Source organism: Triturus cristatus, chromosome 6 (genome assembly GCF_964204655.1).
Source record: "Triturus cristatus chromosome 6, aTriCri1.1, whole genome shotgun sequence".
NCBI lineage: Eukaryota > Metazoa > Chordata > Amphibia > Caudata > Salamandridae > Triturus > Triturus cristatus.
This window is the reverse complement of record NC_140589.1, coordinates 1786028478-1786044865: the sequence shown is the minus strand read 5'-3', so window position 1 is coordinate 1786044865 and position 16388 is coordinate 1786028478. Positions and strand designations below refer to the sequence as shown.

Below are 16388 nucleotides of genomic sequence, written 5' to 3'. Positions count from 1 at the left end.
GACATACCGCACTTCTAACCACCTGCACCAGCACCCAGATCCAGCTGGAGCAAGCCCCTGATCCCCAAGCGGTCCCCTCAGGCACTGTTCCCTGTAAGGTGTGGGCATGCATGTGCGTGCACCTCTGTACCCCTGAGCGTGCAGTGCTGTGTGCGAAGCACGCACACACAGCACATCCCAAGATGTGCGCTGGTGAAAAAACACTCATGCACTTGCATTTAGTTTCTAAATATAGCACGGCTGTGGGGCTGATTGTGGGCCTTTTGAAAGTATTTATGTCAAATGCAGCCCATGACGCTGTAAGAAAAAAATGCATCGAGTTTAAAAGTACGACATGCGCTTTCAGATGCTCCTTAAAGCACCGGTCGTGTTTGTAGACTTGCTGCATTTCTTTTCTTAATGCAGCAAGGCAGCGGGTGGGTTGTGGGCCTTTCGAAAGAATTGATGTCAATCATAAGACTTCCTGTTACAATTTGGTCTGATACTCAAGGAATGATGAGCTGAGGACGTTACTCTTCATTTGGTTGCAGCGATATTGACCTGTTGTGCACGAGAGACGAGAGTTGTTCACAAAGTAAGAAGCAGTCAATATGATGCTTGCTGTTTTTTAAGGGAATATAGATTGCATGCCAACATTTTCAAACCCAAAGGGTTAGAATTTCAAAAAATATATAAGGGTAATGTACAGAGGTCATTGAGGCGGGAGACACTTAAAATAAAGACATTTGGACTGAGATGTAATATGGTTCCGAGGAAGTGTAGTTTTCTTATAATAAACATTCATTGCTTCTGTGAAGTTTCAGTAAAAGGAAGAGAAGCACAATCCTTGATTCAGTAGTATAAGTGATTATATTTTTAGTCTTTCCGTTTGCAAACATGCTCTTTCTTTCATATGAAAGAGCTATGCACAAAGTATTTATTTAAGTGTTTTTCTGTTGGAAAGATGATGGTGTGGACATGTATTATAAGAGATAAATTGCCCTCTGCTGTACATGATAAGGATATTGTAAGTTACCTTAGAGCTCTATAGTCATATAAATGAACTTGTGCTTCTACACGGTCATGGAACTCTTCTGTGACTCGTAGAATCCATATACTGTACGGTAAGGGGGTACTATATATCGTTGCCTCTGTATAATCAACATTCTTGACCTGAGCTACATGTTTTACCCTGTATCACCTACTATAAACCGTATATCCAAAAGAAATAATCATTCTTGACCTGAGCTACAACATGTTTTATCCTGCATCACCTACTATAAAGGATTGCGTAAAGACTTTTGTGTAGTGACAACTGCAGGTAGTGCTTCGAGGTCTATTATTACATCACTCCCCTTTACTCATCCCAAACCTCCTCCTACTGTTATGAACTCGACACAAAAGTAATAATAATACTTTCTAGACCCTTCCATCTTCTATCCCTCCACTACTCCTTTTCATTCCAAATAACAGAATAATATGTCCACCACTCAAATTAATTTAATATTTTCCTACCCTAAATCCCCACTAAGCCTGTTTGGGTTCCAGAGTAGTGTGCAACTCACCGAAAAGCACATCAACACCTCATCAGAGGTAGCAAGCGCTATATATATGCAAACCTTTTCCCTCTTCTATCCCTCCACTATCATTCTCAATGCAAATAACAGACTAACATATCCACCGGTTAAATTACTTTTGTATTTCATTATACTAATTCACCACTAATCCTTTATGGGTTCCGGAGTAGCGTGCTACTCACCGAAAAAGTGCTTCAACACCTCGTCAGGGGTAGTAAGCGGTATCTAAATGCAATTACAATACAATACAGTACAGCGCCCGTCACGGCCTGCATTTAACATAAATACTTTCAAAAAGCAAACCATCAGCCTCGCATTTAGAAAAGAAATGCAGCAAGTTTTATATAGTGCAAACTCAACCCAAAAGAATTGGAGCGATTTACATGATTTAATATTTCTTTTTTTCAGTATGCGTGGGGAGATTAATTGATTTGCACAGAAACACAGGATGTTAAGCTGACCAGAGACTCAAAACCAATCTCCTAAGTCAGCAGCTCAAGCGTTAAGCCACAAACTTTACCACAAGAGCGGAAGCATTTTCATTACTATGTGTAACTTTATGCAACAAGCATCCACTGACAAAGCCAATAGTCCTGGCTTCTTGTAGGTGTAATGTTACTTGTATTATATATTTGGATGCAATGACAGAAGCAGCAAAATATCAGTCGGGTGGCACATTATGCGACACACACATTTTTAGCTTAACTGCTTTTAAGCCACACCCTTAATTGCATCGGTCACACCCCTTTAGAACCCCTTAGTTTTTTTCATCCCACTTAAAGCCCTGGTCTACACGCGCAGTCGGGTTCATGGCACACATAGCCCTGGCTGCAGCGCACAGAGACCTTACTCAGTTGCACACAGTGGCAAAAATTTGAGGGAACATTGCCTTCAGGTCCTGGATCCTTGGTGTGGCCTGAGAGGAGCTAAACTGATTTTTTGGGACTCTTTGGCACCGCAACTGGGCCAGGTGGTGCCGAACCAATATCACTGGCACAGCCCAGCAACGCAAAATTTTGTGAGCCTTACCCTTCATGCTACAGCATCAACCACTCATGTGGAACGACACAGCGAAGCACCGAGCCAACCATCTGCCACGCCAACAGGATCTTCGTACTTCCTGCAACGTCCTTCCGCAACTCTTCCCTGCTCGACGCAGCCTCCACCATGAAGGGGCTCTTGATGCTGGACTGAGAAGGTAACTTTGCAGCAGGACCAACCTGGTCCCTCTATCTGACCTGCGCTCCATCACAGTTGTCCTGAACTTGTGACTAGTCGTGGTTGGCACTTTTTTGCTATTTTACACCTAAATGTTCCAAAATTTATAACTCCGTTTTTACTGATTGGATTTTTGCCACTTAGGTCTTGTTTTATGTATTACATTTTGCTCTATTTTTCTAAACTGGTGAGGGATCCTGTTGTCGTCTGGCCTCCAGCTCTGAGCCACAGGGATATAACAGGCTCCCAATCACCTGCACCTGCACCAGCCCCAAGTGGTGCCCCTCAGGTCATGGACCCTTGGTGTGCTCTCAGAGAAGCTGAAATTCCTTCTTACTCGCACAGCCCAGCAACACAAAGTTCCGTCAACCCAACCCTTCGCAGTACAGCATTGACCACTCACGTGAAGAAACACAGAAGAACCAGCCTGACAGTCCACGAAGCCAACAGGTTCTTCGCGCTACAGCGATGACCGACTGCAATGCCCTGCCTGCTCTTTCGGCTGCATCGACGACCATCTGCAAGGCTTCCGTGCTCCTCGTAGTCTACTCCACCGCGAACAGGACTCTCGGCATTGGACTGAGAAGGAACTCTTAGCTGGACTAAACTGGTCCCTGAAACCAATCCAAGCTCCATCGTCGTCAATGTGAACTTGTGAATGTCTCCCGGTCCCACACGACCAGACAGTCGCAGTTGCCGCTATGTACTTTTTGGCGCTATTTTACACTTAAATCTTTAAAAATTCATAGCCTCGGTTCTACGGATTGTATTTTTGTTGTTTTGGTCTTGTTTTCTTTATTAAATTTTGCTCTGTTTCTCTGAACCGGTGTGTGATGCTTTTATGGTGTGTTTTCACTGTGTTACTGTTTGGAGTTTCACACAAATACTTAACACATTGCCTCGAAGCTAGCCCTGAATGCTCTGTGCCGGGCTACCACAGGGCTGAACACAGGTTAATTTGGAATTTGCTTGTGACTTCACCCTGAGGAGGATTGTGTACTGTGATATATTAAAAATAACCAACCTGCATACACAAATTACACGTGGGAACTTGCTATTGCATGGCAAAATAACTCAAATAATTAAAATACGTACGCATATTAACAGTAGTACATATGATAGTTAGATATTGCATGCTTTATGTTGCTTTGTGATGTTTGCACCTTTCTAGAGGACCGTAAAGGTGAATATACTGCTTTAAATGTCGCTATATGCTAGGAAAATACTAATACGTAAAGGGATTAGTGAGGGTATAACATTAGCAGCATCATTTCTTGGTATTAATTATTCTTTTGTGTCTGTTTCGCTTAAATTGACATCTTGGCCTAACAAAAGATGGCGGCAGAGTACGGATTCAGAAGTGGTCTCCATCTCGTGATGCGCGAAGGCTAGTGCGCAGAATCGGATGGTACCGTGAATTCCCTAACGACCTCTGTACACGCCGTTCCTGTCAAGGATAGGTTATTGGTGACCTGCCAAAGACCCCAGAAGACCAGAACTGTTATAAATGAACAATGAATGTTTTAGAAACATTGCAACATTCAGAATTTGTCATAGCCGGAGAACTCATCAGCAAAATCCCTGTGAACCTGGACTATACAGAATCGGACGATTTCTCCTGACCAATCACCTCCTTTCTCGCCCAAAAATGTTTCATGTTATCCCGAAATTTAATATAAAAAGAGTAGTAGAATAGGGAGGAGTTACCGCTATTCTTTCCAGATGACGGATGCTGGCACAACTTTTTGTCCATTGATGATCCTTGGGACTATAACGTGCTGAGCAAAGGACTTTGGACTTTGAGATCTGGCCTGAATAACTGATTTTGGAAAGATTACTAAAAGCATCAACTGCATGCCCGGTGGTTGATAGGGCCTCTCTGGTGTTTTATGGCACCATAAGGTGTATTCAGGTATGCTGTGGAGACCTCCTACAGCCAATGGGTGCGACGACGAACAATGCATGTTGACACAAGCATCATTGTAACTACATTATCTCACCCATCTTATATTGCACCTGTAGCAACACAAGTGAGGGTAAACTTACAATTAAAGTCAATGCCACAGATAGCAAGTTAATTTTCAAGCTCACCATAGATAAAATTATTTGAGTCCCTGAAGATATGCACTACCTTACATGATGTAACAGCCTATGTGCAAGTATAGGATTTATACAATGCATCCCAAAATTAGACAATTATATTCAATATTTGATGATTTTGTAGTCATGTTTTTTTAACTGAAGTAAAGATATCTGATTGGAATTAGATGATTATATGATAGAGTCAATTTTGCACAATATCTGGCAGGTGTTTAAATGGTTACAAGGAGCTAAAAGGTAGCTTTTCACATTGTTCCCCTCCATTTTTGGCCCATCAAAATGATCTTTTTCTTACAGTACCTCTGAAAGTGCGATTTGTCCTTTTTCAGATCTTGCAATAGGACTATCTGGGCCACCTTTGGTATAGAGATCCCCAATAAATTTTCTAGAAAAACAAATACAAAAATAGCATACATTATTAACGTAATTCTCAAATTGACCATGTTTCTATAAGGGGCAGGCAGTCTTGCAGCAGTAACTCTTAGGGAGGCATGCTATACATTAACGCTAGTAAAATTCCAGTCCACTGCTGGTAATCTTTATGATCACATTAACCTGACAAAAATACAGCCATGCCTAGCTGTGAAAGAAAACCAGATTGCTCTTAAATAAAATCTTTTCCTGGAAAAAAGCAACACTATATCGAAAAATCCTAAAAGGTAGATAGTTAAAAATGTTTGCCTACATAGCAAATTGGTCAGCATTTTACAGCACACATAAACGCCAAATTTTATAAACTATGGTTGATCTAACCTGTATGGCTCCCTCGTGTGGCAGCGCAGCACAGTGCATGTTCTGTAATGTCAACGTAGGCGGAACGAAGCAAAAGAAACTTGCGATTAAGCCTGGGCAAAGCACTACGCTACGCTCGCGTAGTTTGCGAAGTTTGCACTACTTCGCTTTACGCGAATTACACTTAGCACAGTGCAAACACGCGTAGCGTAGTGCAGCGGTCATTTTTTGCTTGCTCGCGGTCCTCAACGTCAAGTTGGCGACCGCGAGCAAGCAAAATGACATGCCGGCAAGACTTTTTCCTCGTTCGCGATCAGCAACATCAAGTTGCCGATCGCGAGCGTGGAAAATAAACCTCCTGGCGAGATTCTCAACGTGGGGAGGTCAGGTTTCTCATTGCAAGTGGTCGTGTATGCTTGCGTCCGCTCGCGATGAGAAACTACCAGGCCGCGTTGAGATAGCTGCCGCTCGAGTAAAAATCTACTCGAGCGGCAGAAAACTACAGCTCGCACTGTGCAAGATGCCGTTTTCAATGATTGCACAGTGCCGGCTGCTTGTCCGCACTGTGTAATCATTGAAAACGGCATCTTGCACAGTGCGAACAGGGTACTACGCAGTTCGCGAAGTGCTACGCGTAGCTCGCGTAGTGCAAAGTGCACTTTGCGTAGCTACGCCTAGCGCTACTTCGCGAACTACGCCCAGGGTTACTTGCGATACATCAGGGCTCATCTCGAAGCACACTGAAGTCCAAATTTGAACTGTTTGGGACCTCCAGCAAGGAGAGGTTGAGGCCTACTAGCGAGCTCCTCTTAGCAGACAAACTGACATCTTCTGCACAGTCTGTCTGTAAGAGACATTTGGAGAGGCACATATAAAAGAAGATGCCTCTATGATGTCAAACTCACTGACGTGCATGGAGCAGAAGTCAATACTAGAAGGCCACAATCCTTGCCACAAGACTCATCTCTCACCCTCAACCATTATCCCAGTCTTCAATTTGAGCCATTTGAGACCTAGTAATTTCCACAAAAATACCCACACATTCTTCAAACTGTGCTGCTTTGACCAGCACACTTCCACCAAATTGTACCCTAATGTGTTGCGGATGCCATTACAAGACTTAATTGAGAATACTATTTATAACACCAGAAACTACATATTTAATATAATTACTAATGACATCACATTGATAAAACAGAGTCTAAATGTTTTCAGGAAGATTGTTCAGAAACCTACTTTTATAAAACTAGAAGAGACCTGTTTTGTGACTCTCTAAATGTTCCTAATTTGCAGCTGCATTAGTGAGGGTTTCATTTCCCATCTTCTCATCAGTATTACTCTCCCAGTTTCTTTTTGCAACTATTACTATCAATGACTGAGAAACTGACACATATGACAAAAATGAATTGTAAGGGATCTATTAGCTGGATCCTCAAGACTCAGACACTCGATTATGGAGTATAAAAATATTGTGGCACCAAAATATGGTGATCCAAGCATTGAGAACCAAAATATCCTGAAGACAAGTGCACATAGGTAAGTATAGATCCACTATTCTTAGCTTGACATCTATGCACTTTGAAAATATAAGTTTTAATTGTGGGAAATCCATATTTTCTCATTTATACTCACTTTCATAATATTTTGGTTGTCAATATTTAGGGCACAATAGTTTTGTGCCAAGATATGTATATCTTGGTATTCCAGTGGTACACAAGACCCTACAAACCAAGTAGGGGGCCAACAGTATTGTGCTCAAAAGTATATATTTAGGCACAGTTTTATTGTGTCTAAAGTCATTTGGTCATTTGGTAAGCCTTTACTGGTTTGAAAAATGGGTTGCGTGAATGCCAAAAAGCCATTTTGTGGTCACAAACCTCTAATTTGGGAATAGCAGGGTTTTTTGACATCTAGCCCCAAATGTCTATCAATATATTTCCAAAGTACATTCAAGTAGTAAACATGTAAACAAAACTATGTGTGTCTGCTCGAATTTCATTCACGTTTTTACTGACACTATGGGCCTTGTTACGATGTCTCAACATCATTTCGGCACTGGATCATCAGACAAGGAGTCAGTGGTCCCAACAGCCCAATTGTGATACTACCGCTGTGCAGGAAGCCGTAAAATGCTTTTTACTATTGCGTCTTATGCAGTTACCCAGGAAAAGGGCTGCTGCACAAGCCACTATAGTAAAAAGCATTTTGAAAACATTCATGCACCGTGTGTGCCTAGCACATGGTGAATGGATGTTTAGATGGGCACATATGACCCACGAAGGGTGGGGATGCTGCTGGGGGCCCTCAAAGTCCCTTTTCGACAGCCTTTTCATGGCCGTGGGAAAGCCACGAAAAGGCTGTTGGAAACTGACAACCATAATTCATCTGGCGGTGCCTCCCCAGGCACCGCCTCCATTGTAAGGATTATGCTCCACCTGCTGCCCCAACTGGATATTGAGGCTGTTGGAGGTGGCGGTCTGGCCCCCTGCCCAAATCACTCTGACTGTCTGTATTGTAATCTGGAATTCGGACCGACACCCTGGATGTTGGGCAGTCCTTCACCGATGGCCTGTCAGTGGCGGCCCGCCTGACATCGTAATCGGGTCCTATCCATTGCATGCCTCCGCTGCTTGTATTTCACTTATTACAACAGAGTTGTTTATGATTACCAGACTTCCAGCAGCCCTCTGTGATAAATATGTTATGTACCTTCTTTTTTACTTTAGTATACTTCCTGATTTTTGGTTGCCGATAATCAGGCCACAATATTTCGTACCACATTATTTAGAACTCGGTATTCCAGTAGTATGCAAGACTCTACACACCAAGTAGGGCACCAACAGTATTGTGCTCAAAACTAAGTGTATCTTTATGCAAAGTTTCATTGTGTCTGAGGACATGAATTACTGGTGACTTGCTAATCATGATCTCCTGTTAAAAGAGAGGGGCTTCTTCCATCCACTTTTTAGCTTTATCTTCTTATCTTTAGTGCCCTCTTGCCAGAAGATGTGTTGTAGTTGCATTTCTATAGTGCTTCCTACTCCTGATGAGAGACATAAGCGTATTTGACACTGGATAGCTTGCTACTATGTGGGCATGCTTGGATCAAAGAGAGCGGGTTACTGGTGTAGCCGGTGTCTGAAGTGTTTTGATGTCGGGCATGATGACCAGAGGGATGCTCACAGAGTGGTTTTGGTTCTGTGCCCTCGCACATGTTGAATCAAGTATAGTGATAGATAAAATGCTTAGGCTTATAAAGGCACTACTGTGTGGAACAAGAAAGTTATATAAATGCATCGTGTCCTACGATAGGTGTGTTGCATAGACTGCCCCTATTGTGTCCCTGTGAAGATATAGCTGCAATTATGAACAGAGTGCAGTGAAGGACAATCGGGGATAGCTGTGCATTTACTTGTGCCTACCATCCTTGGCCAGGCTGGTTCCGTTTCTGGTTGCTTGAGCCTATGTCATCCACCTATTCCAACTGACTGTAAGGGATTCTATCTACTGCTGTGGTACTCTTCGTCATTAGCTTGGGAAGAGCCAAGTCTTCACTAGCTTACTTGGGGGTCTTCCATGTTTCTTGTCTTTGCTAGGAGAGTGTTCCAAACAAACATGGAGAAGGTGGATGCACTGATGCATTTATTTTGGTACAGAGGAGATCAGCTGAGGTGCCACCCTATAGGGGATGGGGAATATCTGTGAATATTTTTGCAACTTTACTTGAGGGAAGGTGGACCCTTGCCATAGTTGGCCTAGTGGATGATGCAAAGAGCTGGAAAGTGAAGAGCCTTTTATTGGTAAACAGGAAAGGACTTTGAGAACAAGTAAAATGCAATTCCATATACATAGATGTAGAAGTTGTTCATCTATCACATTTTGGATTATCTGCCTTCATCACAGTAGTAAGAGTGGGGCCTGTGGGTAGAATGTTTGTTTAGTCGAGAAGAAATATGACAAAGGAGCTGTTGCTAAAAGTTTCTGGGGAAAGCGTAGATGATCTAGACTTGCCAGAGAGCTAACATGATGAAGTAGGCACTTCTAGTGACTTAGTTCAATGTTAGGTTATGCTGAATACCATGATCACTCCAATGTTTTGCACTTATGTGAATATTTCTGCTAGCGCACAGAGTTTGTGGGGCATGATGGTGAAGGTTTCTAATTCTTCCGTGCTTCACAAGTTAGGATCTCTATTTTGAATGAACCAAGATTAATAAAGGTGAATATCTAGGAGTTGGGAAATGATCAAATCCTAAGGTATGCCAAAGGTGGTGCTAAAATAGGTGGTATTATTGGGACAGAGAGGAATGAGGAGGCAGACCTAAAGGATTCTGGATCTGTTAGACAGGTAAAAGGAGATTCAGTCGGAAATGTGGTGGTAGACTGTCAAATGCAGTGAATAAGTCGAGAAGCAGAAGTGAAGCAACTCCTTTTCTCTTTACATGGTCTTCTGCTTGTTTCAGATACAAATGGGGCCGGTGCTGTGCCTCTGGTTTCTTAAAGATCTAAATATAGTTCAGTTGTTTCAAAGTAGGATTTTTTTGAAGACCAAGCAAATCTGGGCCTACAACACTCTTTCGATTAGTTTACTCAGGAATTAGTAATTTGAGATTGGACTATTGGCAGCTGGGATTTCTGAATCTACAGTGTTCTTCACAAGTGATTAAAAGTAGGCGATTTATAAGTCTGAGGGGTCAGTGCTTATTAAGTCAGCAAGTTACTGACACTAGTCCTAGACTGAGCAGTTGCATTCATGGAGAAAGTGAAGTTCTTGAAGGATTTTGCAGGGCGGGAGTCTGGCGGTGAGCTGAAAAAGTCGCTAGCCGTCACCAAATCCTCAAATTGAGAAAATGAGGGTTTACTGAGTGAGACAAGAGTCTGATGTGTGTTGATTAACGTGTTCTTCTTAATCTTGGCCAGAGTGTCTAAATGGAGTAAGTCCTGCTTCTGAGGAGATGATCCAGTATACTCCCTTTAAAAAAAACATCCAGTTTGATGGTTACTCAACCATCAAGTTATGAGATGCAGATACTCTGCCACCAATGTCCCTCCAAGAGGAAGGTACTACTGAGCCCATAACCCATCACTGAGCTTGCTTCCAGTCTGATCTAAACAATCTGCCCCTCTCACCCACAGAGTGGTGCTGCCACCTCAAGCAGACAATGGCACATGGACCTTCTGTCCCATGGATCCATGGACTAACTTAGCTCAAGGATATCTAAAATAACTATGAATACTAAATCTGCACCGTTTTTCAGAAGCTGGATTCTGTAGATCTTTTGTTAGATTTGGCGCAGCCGAAACATTTCTGAATGTTTCCATAATTTGGAAAAACTCAATGTTGACGAACTGAGTAAAATATTACAAAAAAGTCTTCAGGGTCCTAGTGAGCCCACTACATTCATTGCATCACCCAGGACTCACATGTGAAATCCAGAAAAGTAAAACAATGTATTAAAATAGGAGTTAATTTTCCAATGCTTTCTAACAGAAGGAAAATGTACCATAATAAAATAGGCACTGTGGGAGCTTCTGTAAAAACTGATAAAATACAATTAACAGTTTGCCATGCTTGAAAACTGAAGCCGAACAAAGGCTTCCTCGCTTCGCATACACAGGTCCCCTGATAATCGTCCCACTGAATAGCCGTGATTAATATGCCAAGAAACCCGCAAGGACCATAGTTATTAATGGGTACAATTTGTTTATCCTCCCATTAAAATACTAAGAAGGCAAACATAATGAAATTGTGGCATCAGACAATTGCAAGATCTAAATAATGGGCTATTGAGATTCTCAGTGGGTGCATTACTTCCTAGCAAAAGCACCAGAACCTTCTGAATGAGAGAGACTTTGGTCAATCCTATAGGGAATCTGTATTGGAGGAATTCATTAATTGGAAAATTCGAGTGGAACACCTCTGGTAATTTTGGAGCAAAGAAATCAAAGCAATTTTCAATAAACTGAAAATCTTTCCTGAGTACTGTACAAAGGTTTATAAATTACACGCATTGGCAGTTGTCCACCCTACAGATAAAAGGACCGCTCTGCGAGTTCACAAAAATAATAAATGCCCATCAATATTCAGAACATGAAACTGATGTTAATCGTTTACACAATACACGCGAAATGATTTCTAATTCCATGTGGCAGTATTTCTTATGCCAATCACACATCTGTTCTATCAAAACAAACAAACAAATTATGGGTGTGAGACTCATATTGGCATCCACTAACCAGATGCTTCAGGGTTTTGAAGCAGATCATACTTGGAGAAAGAAAATATATATTTCCACACCCTAAATTCTTTGGGAAACCTATGCAACAGTTTATTGAATGGCACAGCAGGAGAACTCTCTTCCTAATGTCTCCTTCGTGCCCAAAGTCATAGGTGAAAAATTTGTCATTTTATCAGAAATAGGCAGTATATAGGACCTTGGAGTATCCTGATAAGTTAGATGCACAAGCGACCATGAAAGTGCCCTACGTCAATAGCGGTGCTCCACCTTGTAGTAAATAGAGCTCAAAAGGTATTAGACATCAGGCATTCCTGTGGGGGAAAATTGTGGTAAAGTGCATAACTGTTTTAAAACGGAAAGGGTGTATATGTGAATACCATTAGTTGAAATTAGAACAAAAAAGATTACATGGGAGAAGTTGCCTGGTTCTTGAGGACCCAGCACCGACGGATGCTGGAGCTAAACTTTACATCACATAATGTGAGCAAATGAAATATGAATACAAGTGTCTGACTTATTGGCACCCAGGGTTGATAGTTCCCACTGTTTCCCCACACCATCTCTCTCATATCCATTCTTTCCTTACGCAGCACATTCAGGGATATGGCACCAGAATGTTGTGGCTCAAATATTGTTTGACAGAAATATTGAGTCTTGAATATAGTTTACAAAACTATTGCCCTATTGGAGTCCACAATAGAAAATGTGTGATATTTTTATAAATGATTTTTAAGTCACAATATTTATATCAAACAATAGTTTATTAATATTCTGACACACAATCCATCAAAAACTATTTCCTCAAACTAGTTATTGAAAGTGGTGGACATTCAACAGGAGTGGTTCTGCAGTGGATGGTAGCCTCTGGACCTGGTTAAACCCCTCTGCCCCAGTCAAGGTCACCCGCAACCTAGGCTTTCTCTTTGATCAATCTCAACACCTTGCTCAAAAAACAAGGACTTTCTCTATGGTCATGCTTTTGGCAGCTTCATGGTTGCCGATGCCTGGATTCCTGCAATTCTTTGCATCTGGGGCTTCCTGCGCATATCTGTCCAGGCACCTCCAGCATGTCTGTCCATATCCTACTTGCGCTGTCCCCAAAATGCATAAATTTGTAAAACTAATTATGATACTTGCTCAGTTACTACCTGAAGCCTAAACACTGAAACACTTTTCTACTCGCTCTTGGCAAGCATACCAATCACATTGATTCCAGCAAACATCGGATATATTGATTTTTTTTATGCCCACTTTGTAAAGTTTTTTACAGTCTTTTGTGTCTTTCATGCTTCTGAGCTGGCCAGGCCGTATTTGGCTCAGGGACAGACACAAGTGGTGCTTCTCAGGAGAGTAGCCAGGTCACTTTCAGTGCCTCGGCTGGTGACTGTCACTTTTTAAAGTAGTCTCATCTTGTATTGGTGGCTTTAATTATGCATGGATAAAAAAATACCAGCATTGGCAGATTTTCATAAATGTTTGTGCCATCGTCGACATGCAAATACTGCTCACACCAGTAAACATAAAATTTGCCTGATGGCAAGTGTAGATATATAGCGTTTTCATGGGAATATCTCCTGCATGGTGATCTAGCATTTAACCCTGCCCCGAGTGCCAACTGCTGGTGAATCTTGCACCCAGACGTTCATGTTGGCCCGGGTGTCATACTAACCTAATGTTTGAGAAGAGGTCATAGCCTGCCCTTGACAACGCAAGGTCCAGAACCTGTTGGTTGACCTGAAGGGATGCACTAAAAGAGCCCTTGTAGTCAACAGAGCTCTACTGTCCCAGTCCTGGATTTAGCATATACTGAGGTTGTGGTGTTAATAGTGATGTTGATGTACGCAACATTACGAGGATCTACAAAAATGAAATTGAATCACTGTTGTCAAAATCAAATCCCCCGATATGACCTCTCGATCAACCCAGAATGAGAAATACGTGGTCAGGCAGGCCGTGCGACACCTATGACAGATCACCGGTGAGGTAGCACCTAACCAGCAGGACAGATCACCGGTGAGGTGGCACCTAACCAGCAGGACAAATGCACAAACAGGAAAAACCCAGATTAGTCCCACTGATAGGCAGCAACACTACAATGGTCCTAGGAAATTATCCTCAATAAAACACACATGGCCAGAGCGGCGTGCGTTCCCAAAACACCATAAAGTTAGATGCCACATAAAGTTAGGAACACTCAGCCAATCTAGAAACTGCACATACTACACGCACAATTATCACACGCTCCCCTTGCCAGACATCTGGACACATTACCCACTGGTCCGCTTTGTGTCCACGTAAGGTCAAGACCCACCTGCATCTGTCATTAGGTGGGAGTTAGTCATGGCTTCATGACAGGGCCCACATTACACTTCCGAAACAGGATCTATGAATTGTTTTTATGATGCCTCAAGAAATGTATAAAAAGACATTCAAAACGATTGTACTTTGAGCAAGTCCTCAGGCCCCTTTCTGAATGCTGCACTCCCGGCCATAGTGCTTGCTTCAACCAACTGCTCCTGTTTTTCCAAACGCCTCTGGTCTTTGTTTTTTCGAGGTACATTCATATTCAAGCAACAGTGGCAGTGTACCATACACTGCAAATCCTTAAAATCGTTAGTGTGATCAGACCTTCTTATCTTGTTGTGAGAGTATGTGAAACCCAGAACCTTAAGCATAAATTCGGTGTACAGGTCACATACATACACAGTGTGCGTGTAATATGTGTGAGGACTGTGCGAGTCTGCATCCCGTAGCCAGTGGGATTCATTTTAGATGCCCCCTAATTTGGCGCAACACAATAAGGGAAAGGAGAACAGGTTCCCCGGATAATGAACGTGCATTGCTTGCACTCCTGTCACTGCAGGGTGGAGATTCGGGCACTAAAGTGAATCGGTTGGAGACAGGGCTAACTTTAGAAATTCTATGAAGACTTTGGAAGCTAGAAGCTGCTGATTAATTCTTCCTGAGCGCTGTCGTTTGGTGGATGGCAGAGGTGAGGAGTGAGACTGCAGTTTCTGTTGTTCAAAGTGAGGGCGTTTCTAGATCAGGCCTTCCCATTTGTCTGTTCCTTGTTACTGCTCAGTAAGGCGGATGGCAGCCAGGTGCAGAAACCTCACATGCCACTGTGCCCATGTTGTGGGCGCTAAAGCTTGTAGACCATTCTAGTGCTACCTGCTGCAAGAAGCATCACTTTGCACAAAGGCTGTGACAGGGGAGCAGCCCGAGATGGACACTTCAAAGAGAACCATCCCAAACCGATTCTGAGGTTTGAGACAGTGGATCTACAGCCCCTGCCATGAAAATAAATGTGCATAAAAGTGGAATCCAAACCAACCTTTTAAGGACTTTGTGTATGACCATTGCTGGTTTCTGCGTGACAGCCAGTCTCGGGTGGTGAGGCGACATCACCTGATGTCTGCAATTTCTGCTGGTGAAGCTCAGAGTCTGCCTATTGCCTAAAGGGATGTCTGCTTGCTGAAAGGAACAAGTATTTGCAATGCACCAGGTCTTGCATTTACAAAACTCTTATAAATCAGAGACCTCTTGCATTACAAATGCTTGTTTGTCTAAGTGCCCATGCAGCGCTTTCACTTTAATGCTGCTCGCTCGCGCCCCTTACCTTAGACGAGCCATGTCTAAAGGAATTGGAGTGGCCGACATGAAAGTGGAAGTGTCAAAGCCGACGGGGGTATGGCAGTGCCGGACTTTGAGTGGTACTATTTAGCGGCACAGCTGCAGTGGCTCACTCAAGCTGTGGCTCGGGAGTTCTGGGGCCCAGATGGTCCCAAGGGACGGTGGGTCCCACGCTATATCTTGTCCTTTATAGTACTTTAGCAGAAGATGCGCCTCGGACCGCTTACTAACGAATAGCGGACGCTGAGATTGTGCTGGAATCGGAGCCAGCGTCGGGCTAGATTCGCCAGCCCGTATGCCCCGGAGATCCCGCTGGGTATGTGCACGGCCCTCCCGCATGGCGGGGACTGGACGGCATTAGCTGAATGGGAGTTCAAGTGCTGTGAGACCTCTATGAAGACGGAATCCTATTGTCATTTTAAGCCCTGCAGGGTAGATTTGATCTCCCGCGGGGGGATTATTTGCTGCATTCAGCACTAACCTCGGCAATGCAACGATACTGGAGGACGGGATTGTCGGAACCACTGACCTCAATGGCGTGCCAATATGTACTAATGGCTGCAGGAACCTTTAAGGCTATTACGTGCCTTTATAGGCGCATGTTGACTGAGGCACTAAAGCCGTTGCGCGAGTTGCAGGAGAAATGGGAAGCGGATTTAGGCAGGGAAATTCCCGAGAAGACATGGGCCCAGTTGGTTAGGAGAGCCTGGAAGAGCACGAGGAATGCCAGATTTCAATTGGTGCAATTTTATATACTACATAAAGCGTACTTGACACCAGCTAAGATTAATCAATATTTTAATGCGGCTGCCGCTCAGTGCCCGAGATGTGGTTTAGAGGGGGCCAACTTCCACAATATGATGTGGGGATGTACGGTTTTGGGAACGTATTGGGAGGAAGTGCTAGATTT

General features: G+C 43.1%; 1 protein-coding gene across 1 annotated transcript in view; it reads right to left on the bottom strand.

The window, feature by feature from the left end:
- EPHX2 (epoxide hydrolase 2) overlaps window positions 1-16388 on the bottom strand; it is a 574957-nt gene that overhangs the window by 546558 nt on the left and 12011 nt on the right. Inside the window, exon 2 of the mRNA XM_085613110.1 lies at window positions 5175-5259. Coding sequence (XP_085469236.1) covers window positions 5175-5259 — 85 coding nt within the window. The remainder of the gene's footprint in view (window positions 1-5174; window positions 5260-16388) is intronic.